Source organism: Rhineura floridana, chromosome 2 (genome assembly GCF_030035675.1).
Source record: "Rhineura floridana isolate rRhiFlo1 chromosome 2, rRhiFlo1.hap2, whole genome shotgun sequence".
In the NCBI taxonomy this organism is placed as follows: Eukaryota; Metazoa; Chordata; class Lepidosauria; order Squamata; family Rhineuridae; genus Rhineura; species Rhineura floridana.
Window position 1 is genome coordinate 78,469,223 of NC_084481.1, and position 8,368 is coordinate 78,477,590.

The 8,368-nt window shown below is 41.9% G+C and overlaps 1 protein-coding gene across 6 annotated transcripts in view; it reads right to left on the minus strand.

Annotated features, from left to right (window-relative positions):
- Positions 1 to 6,727, minus strand: part of LOC133376593 (protein mono-ADP-ribosyltransferase PARP14-like) — a 38,857-nt gene extending 32,130 nt beyond the window's left edge. The window contains exons 1-4 of one of the 6 annotated variants that reach the window (XM_061609014.1): positions 6,646 to 6,727; positions 5,764 to 5,854; positions 3,804 to 3,943; positions 2,552 to 2,585 (exon numbers count right to left, since the gene is read on the minus strand). In XM_061609014.1, the coding sequence (XP_061464998.1) occupies positions 2,552 to 2,585; positions 3,804 to 3,923 (154 nt within the window). In that variant the 5' untranslated portion in view covers positions 3,924 to 3,943; positions 5,764 to 5,854; positions 6,646 to 6,727. Of the gene's footprint in view, positions 1 to 2,551; positions 2,586 to 3,803; positions 3,944 to 5,763; positions 6,003 to 6,209; positions 6,268 to 6,357; positions 6,468 to 6,491; positions 6,511 to 6,645 lie in introns of those variants that run through there. The other 5 variants (XM_061609010.1, XM_061609012.1, XM_061609013.1 and 2 more) reach the window with 5 other exon arrangements.
- Between the last annotated feature and the right edge of the window lie 1,641 nt (positions 6,728 to 8,368).

Consider the following 8,368-nt stretch of genomic DNA (forward strand, 5'->3'; position numbering starts at 1 on the left):
TGACCTCTGTGACTACAGTGAGGCCTTGTGTTGCTGCAAGCCTGCTTGGCAATCGTTGCTTGGTGACAGGTTCTGAGAAGAGAGAGACACAATCACTTTAAGATTTTATTAGATGGAATCTGATCAGGTAAATTCATTCTGATTGATCTGGGGGACAGCAGATTCTGATCAGCTGGAGGTCCCAGTTAGATGGGATTAACAGTCAGTTGGAAAGAGTCTGTTAAGCTAGTCAATTCATGAGGGCAGTGTGAGGAATAAGTTCATATGGGGGGAAATTGAGGCCTGTATATTAATATCCAATGTGTTGGTAATAACTATCTGTTAAAAACCAAAAGGGGACTAGTGACTGAGTTGGTCTGAGAGGCTGCTCTGTGAAAAAGTCATACCAGAGGGAAGTGACACAAGTGGCCGGCTACACTGTCCGAGCAGCCAGGAGAACAACCAGAGGAGCTTTCGGATACAGAGGTAGATTGACCTTGGTAGTTGGACTGGGCTGTAATTGGCTGGGGTGAAGGCCTAGGGAAACTGGCCTGAGGCAAAAGCTACTTACAGGCTGCTGTCAGCTACAGTGTCTCTTGAGTCTTTAGAAACCATCAGCCAGCACCTTTAAAGTCCCAGTATAAGCATCAGCATTCCCTTATGTAAACAGTATCCCTTTAATAAACCTACAAACCTAAGTTTAAGATTTATCCTCTTGGTGTTGGTCTCCATTTCATGCCCAACCCCTTTGATACACGCTACTATGACATCTGTTACGATGCTAAGAATGAACATGGAATGTTTGTTACTCCATCTTAGAATCAAGCCTTGCTTTTGAGCTCAGGTTCAGCAAAGCACTTTTAGGTGATGCAAAATATGCTTTTCCAGTTAAACACTACTATGCCAAAGCACCTTATGTTTCCATATCCCTTTCCTGCTGGTAAGGAAAACTTGCTTTATCTCAGCATATGCTAGTGCTAGTTTTATGCATTTATTTGATTAAGGTTAATCTTGTACCCACTTACCTGGGAGTAAGCCCTGCCAAATTTAATAAGATTTACATCTGAGTAGATTAGTATAGGAGTGCACTGTAAGACTGCTTCCAGACTGACAGCTCCTAGTGCTATCCAATACTTGCTCTTCCACTGTAAGCTATAGCAGACCCTCTACGCTATTGGGGCTATGATGCTTCACACACACTCTCACACACACTCTCTCTCTCTCTTTCTCTCTCACACACACAAATGTGTACAGGTCTTTCATGTTCTGTCCATGACACAGCCCGGAAAGGTCCGATTCACCTGAGCAGCCATTTTAAAAATGGATATGTTATGGCTCAAATTACAGAATAGCGGTATGAACAAGCATTTATTATTTCTTATTAAATCTCTATACAATCAGACCTCCAGTCAAGTTAGATGTGGGGAGCAGGGTCAAATTACTAATCTAATTTTGGTTATTAGGGGGTAAAACAGGGCTGTATTTGGGGGACTTTTCTTTTTAATTTATTTTTAAATGTTTTGGCCCCTTTTCTCATAATGTTGACTCTCATACTCCTAAATTGTCAAATGTTAAAATACCATTACTTTTGTATGCTGATGATGCCATATTGTTATCCTTGTCCAGAACAGGGTTAAATCGTTTATTATCCATTTTTGGAACCTACTGCTCTAATAATAATCTGACTGTTAATTACTGTAAATCTAAAGTTTTAGTGTTTTCTGAAGCCCAGAAACAATGCAAATGGATTTTAAATGGCAATGTTATTGAGCATTTTAAAAATGTTTTCCCCTGCACTGATTAGTACTAATTACATCTTTTTTAAAAAACAACACCACCACTTTTAAAATCTGATTGCCCAGTGATTGTACATAAAATGACAAAAACACCAAGTGTTTAAATTGGATTTTGTGCAATCTGAGAAAAGATGGAAAAACCACCAGGAAAATGCAAGAGGACAACTTTGATGGTAACACTAGGTAGATGCCTTATAAAAAGTGACCGAATTAAGTGTGGCAATTCCACACTAAATGCTTGGTATGAGAGCACCCTAAGAAGACAGTAAGCACATTTTTAGAAGGAACTTTACTGAGATCAATGGCATCTACATCCAAGGAAACGTCTCTTGGAAGTAGCGTACAAGGCTAAAAACACTTATGGCATGCACCAAAATGTATTAACTCTGAACCTCAAGTCTCACAGATCTTCAACAGAACTTACTTCTCAGTAACTTAGTTTCACGTAGGGAAGGTATGGGAAACATTTAGCCCCCCAGTTGTTGCTGAACTACATCTCCCATCAGCCCCAGAAAGCATGGCCAATAATTATGGAAGTTGTCGTTCGGCAGCGTCTGGAGGACCAAAGATTTCCCACACCTGATGTAGGGCTACAGTCCTAAATCCCATTGAAATTAGCAGGTCCTGCTTCCATATCAAAATGTTTACAGGAATAAGTGCAGGGACTTAACAGTTGGAAGAATATTCTTTCCTAGAACGAGGCAAACTTTGCAAGGCTTTCATAAAAGCACTAAGTACATCATCTTTGCTTACCAGAATGTTTTCAAGTAACTTACCTGGTTCTTTGGGCTCCTCAGCTACAATGGACTCCTGAAGCAAGACAACAGTAAGCCCTTAGAAAGACGATATTCAGCCCAGAGGCACAGATTAAACATTTAGTTTAAGCAATCGTCCTCCATGTGGTCTGACCCAACTATCCAGAAACCCATGCATGTCAAAAACACTAGATTTCAGTCTTAAGTTATATGCTATGCACAGGGATGTTGTCATCCAGGGTCTCAGGAAGTCGTAGACCTGTTACTTTTTGGGGAGCAGGGTCTCAGCCAGGTCCCTATGTATGAACCGATCAGCATGAAAGCGGAGCATGTTAGCCAGTGAGAAGAGTCCTTGTCCTTTCATGCTGACTGAAGTCAGTCAGAGTGAAAGGAGGTGAGTCAGCCACTGAGAAGACTCTTCTCAGTAGTTAACACACAGCCTTCCCTTTCATGCCAGTTGGCTCCTAGGGACATCTGTTGTAATGGAGTGTGGACTTGCGAGATGACACGGAGAGCAAGGGAGATGAGGGAAAGTGGAAAAGGGAGCGTGGCTGTGAGGGGTGTGGCATGACTATCATCAAAGGACCCTGCACTTCTGAATTTGCCACTATACTACTGGTTATGCACACTTACTTGGAAACAAGTCCCACTCAACACAGTGAGATTTACTTCAGAGTAAGCATGCGTATAATTGTTCCGTTAAAACAGTAGCTTTCAAAGTTCAAGGCACCCTTTTCACATTGATTGCAGAGGAATCCCATACTGTCTGCCACAATCCCCCCACCGAATGCAGTTGCAAAGGATTGTGGGGAAAATTCTAAAGCTAATAGTTCATACAGGTCTACTGAGCCTCACTATCACCCCAGTCAACTAAAAACGCACCCAATACGCCCTACACACTGGAAGAGAGAACCAGCAGTGGGTATCCAAGCTCTATTTCAGGAAAACCTCTCCGCTACTCTTGATATTCTCATTGAGGAAATCCTGTTAAACTGCCTGGGAGAGTTTTCAGGGATAGAGTTCAAAAACCACATTACCTGGAGACCCTTGACAAATAAAGCTATTCCTTCCTAGCAGTAATCTGACAAAATACCACATTGCGCCCTCTGCAAGGAACTGTTTCCAGATAGCTGCAACTATGCACATGGAAGGTCTAGGATACACTTTATTCCCCAAATGCAAATTCACCCCTAAGATGACCAGGATGCAGAGCAGTGAAGAAGACTGTTGGCTATGCAAACTGGTCAAGACTAGAAGAGAATGTCATGTTTACCTGACTTGGATTTAGTTCTCCCATGGGCTCATTCTCAACCGTTGATGCTGCCACTGGAGGCAAGGAGACAGTCAGCTTTAATTTCTTTTTTGGGGGCAGATCAAGTTCATGGGTCTTCATTCTAAGGACCCCCTGCCTCGCTAAAATGAAAAACACGAAAGCCATCATTAAAAAAAACCAGATCTGGTATTACCATATGAAAAATACCCAGCAAAGCTGCTTTATAGTATCATACTACGGTCCATCTAGCTTCAGTATTGTCTACACACTGGCCCAGTTCACACATAATGCTAAGCCAAACTGTGAGCAAACAATCATTTGGGTAACTCAAGAGAAAAAAAATTGCAGCCGCTGTCCTCCTTTCCTGATCCTCGTGCTGCCACACTAAAAACATGGCTTGACTTAGCATTATGTTCAAACCCAGGCTCGTGGGTTTGTCTCCCTCAGACAAACCATGAGCGGTACGCTGTAGAACAAACCTTGGCTACAGCTTATGATTCTTCTGGAGAGAGACAAACCACGAGCCCAGGTTCAGGAGGAACTTTAAGCCAAAACTCTGGAAAGTGCAACGGCAGCAGCAACACTGGCGACGAGTGAAGCAGTCATTATTTTTCCTCAAATACCCACACGCTCACTTGCTAACACTTTGCCATGATTTAGCTTAGCTAAGAACAAGTCCTCTTACTAGCAGTGACTTCCTAAGGTTTCCGATGGAATCCTTCAGAGCTTACATCTATATTAGCAATTCAGCATAAATAAATAATAAAGGAGGTGGTACACAATTGGTACTCAGCCCTGGGGTGCCTACTGGGAGGAAGGGCAGGATATAAACCTAATAAACAAATAAATAAAAATACAACATTTTAAATTGGAGAGGTAGGCTAAGTTAAATTTTCTAGACTTATCACAAATTCTATGCATCTCAAATAATAAAGTTGGCAACAGCTCTGGAGAGAGACTTATTTCCAAGGCCATGCTTGTTACCAGGAATCACCCTTGCTATCTAAAAGGCAATGCTACCAAAATGGCAGGCAGTCTTTCATTTCAGATCTAAGGAGCAAATAGTGCAGGCTGTTAAGAAGGTCCTAGCTGAGTAGAGGCTGGAAACCAAAAGCAAAACTGAAGGTGTTTTTGCTTCCTGTAAAAAAAAGCTGGGAAACCACTGCAATTAAAGCAAGTAAACAAACACAGAGCTTCGAGATCCACTACTCTCACAAGTGTATACATGTCTACTCATATGTAAGCCCATTAAAGTGAAATGGGACTTACTCCCTGATAAGTGTGTATACGGCTGCAATCTTACTCCATCATCCACTTCAAGCATCTTTAGGCATCTTTAAGTTTCCTAGTTTTTTCTTCCTTATACCCATTTTATTGACAAACTGGGCTAGGGGATGCCTGCATTATCTCTGTTTCCCCTACAGGGCACCAATTAGGACCTTTCTGCTTGAAACTGGTTGTTTTTTTCTGACGTTTTAAAACTTTTTTATTAAATAAGACAAAGTTAACAAACATTCCACTTTAGGAATAAGTTATCAGAGTACTTTTTAAGCTAAACCATGGGCACCACCATTAATGTGGGCACCGTCATTAATCAGGGCACACAAATAAGGGAAGTAGAAAATAAAAACGCCTTCACAGATTTGTTTCGGGAAACGCTTAGGGCAGATCCACACCATACATTTAACGCACATCCAACACGCGTTTAAATTCCACGGATAAACCTTGGATATAACCAAGCCGGGACAATGACACTTAACTGAAGCCCCAATCTGTGCTACCTTATCTGTGAGTAAATCCTATTGAACTCGGTGGGGCTTACTTGAGTAGACGTCATCACGATCACGCTACACAGCATCCCCCAGTCCCCCGTTGTATTTCTACACCTTCAAATCATCTCACGAGAGGGCTTACTTCATCTCCCAAAATGTCTTGATCTCTACCCCTCCATTCAACCTACCTTCTTCCTTAGCAAAACACACCACGACCCGCTCCTTTTCGCCCGGTTCCACGTGGATTTGACACTCTCCTCCTCCCGATCTTTTCGGACTCTGGAAGTAAACCAAGAGACTGTTTTTCACCTTTTTGGAAAGCTTGCCGCCCCAGTTCGCTTCCACCAGGACGGGAAAAAGGAAAGCCTCCTCCTCCTCAGCCATGTTGGCCGGACGAAAAATGGCTGAGCTCAAAAGTATTTTCTCGCTGAAATGCAAGTAAAAGAAAACCAGTTTTACTTTCGATTTCTTTTCTCGCTATGGCCACTCCCTTTCATTGCACAAGCCTTTCCACAACTTGACCCAAGAAGGCTCAGCCTTAGAATCGGTTTCCTATGCCGCTGCTGAATTTGGAAAGGTTTCAAGTAATCATAATGGAGAGGGGGGCAGCTGAGTGTGTGCAGAGCTCACATACCAACCACGTCTACACTCTGCTGGGGGCGGGGGTAGAGCTCCTGTGTCAAGCGGCCTTGATGAGCTTAAGTACCTCTTGTTTTCGAACGTAAGATAGTTTTATTTGCTTTACCCCAGCTCAAGTATGGAGCTACCTTAATTTTCTTTACCTAAACCCTTTAACGTATATCTCTTTATCCGATCAGTCCGTACTAAAACAATAACAAAGAACTGCAACCAGAGATAGGGGAACCCGTTCGAAGAATCATTCCTTTCTAAAAAAAAACTTCCAGCAAGTTCTAACCATAGACTACTGTACTTAGAGATATACTTATGTCCCGCAGCCTTCCTCTGGGAAAAAGAGCATGGTAAATCTGGAACAATTCAAGCCTATCAAACTAGTTTTTAAGTGAATGTGCCCAGGATTGTTGCAGTCTCTGTTTAATCGTCCCCCTTACCTTAGCAGGCTGGAACACCAAATCCGGAAATAACAAGTGTTCCAGATGGCCTTAGAGATTTCTGAAACTGTTGTGAATACTCCTGAAACAGAGGGGAAATCAAAGGCTGATCCAAGGCTATTGCTTGGCTTTTGATCTTTTTTACTATTATTATTTTATATCCTGTCTTCCAGAGCCCAGGGCGGCAAACAAAAACACTAAAAGTACTTTAAAACGTCTTAAAAACAAAACACTTTAAAACATATTGAAACAAAACTTCTTTAAAAAAACAACTTTAAAAAGCAATTCCAGCACACAGACTTGGATAAGGCCTCTACTTAAAAGGCTTGTTGAAAGTCTTCAATAGGCATCGAAAAGATAATAGAGATGGTGCCTGTCTAATATTTCAGGGGAGAGAATTTCAAACGGTAGATACCACAACACTAAAGGTCTGCTTCCTGTGTTGTGCGGGTAAGATGGTATTTGTACGAGGCCCTCACCTGCAGAGCACAGTGATTGACTGGAGTATATAAGGGATAAGACGATCTTTCAGGTATCCTGGTCTCAAGTTGCATAGGGCTTTGTACACCAAAACTAGAAACTTGAACTTGGCCTGGTAGTTAATGGGCAGCCAGTCCAATTCTTTCAGCAGTGGGATAACACATTGGTGATATCCTGCCCCAGTGAGCAGTTGCACTGCCACATTTTGCACCAGCTACAGCTTCTGGACCAACCTCAAGAGCAGCCCCACATAAAGTGCTTTACAGTAATCCAGCCTGGAGGTTACCAGTGCATGGACAACAGTGGTCAGGCTATCCCGGTCCAGAAACAGCTGCAGTGTCTTATCAGCCAAAGCTGGTAAAAGGCACTCCTAGCCACTGAGGTCACCTGGGCCTCTTGCGACAAAGATGGATCTAGGAGCACTCCCAGACTATGATCTTTTATTTATCATATGATAGTGCCATATTTTTGTGCTTAATTTAGAAGCATTGTTTTAAATAATGTTTGTGTTACATCATTTATGCCAAGGGAAGGGTTAAAATAAAATTAAATAAATTAATAAAATTAATTTTTTGCATTAAAATATTAATACAAATATTTGTAAACTGAATCTTTGTTCAAAATTCTATTCATGTATTCTCAAAAATAAGCCCCACTGTCTTCAATGGGGCTTACTCTGTCCTTGGTCAGTGGGTATAGGATTGCAGCCTTAATGGTCAGGTGAAAATCTATTTTAGTTCACCATGTGGGAGGGACAATCTTGCCAAATTTACTATTTGGAATCAGAGCATCAAAATTCTCATTGGAGCTCAGAAATAGGAGGTGGAAGGCAAAGAGAAATTCCAGCTTTTATGCTCCTTTTTTCTTTCCTGAGCCCAGGGATGAGGAACCTGTGATCTTCGATGCTGTTGGCCATGCTGCCTGGGGCTGCTGGAGTCCAATGATCAGAGATTATGGAAGTTGTAGTCCAACAATATCTGGAGAGGGACAGGTTTCTCACCACTCCCTTAATTCATTTCTCCTTCTCACACTAGGTAGCAGGGACTCCATTAATAAATCTATCATATGTTTAATATAGATGAAAGGAATGCATGTTTTGCTTTCTGGCTAAAAAAAGATTTCACACAATCCTTTGATTGATGACACTCATGAAGGGAAATAGCAAAAAATACCTAGCCTAGACAAATTGAGAGGAAACTACATCATTTGGTGGGAGACCCTTGGATAAGATATCCTCAGTGGA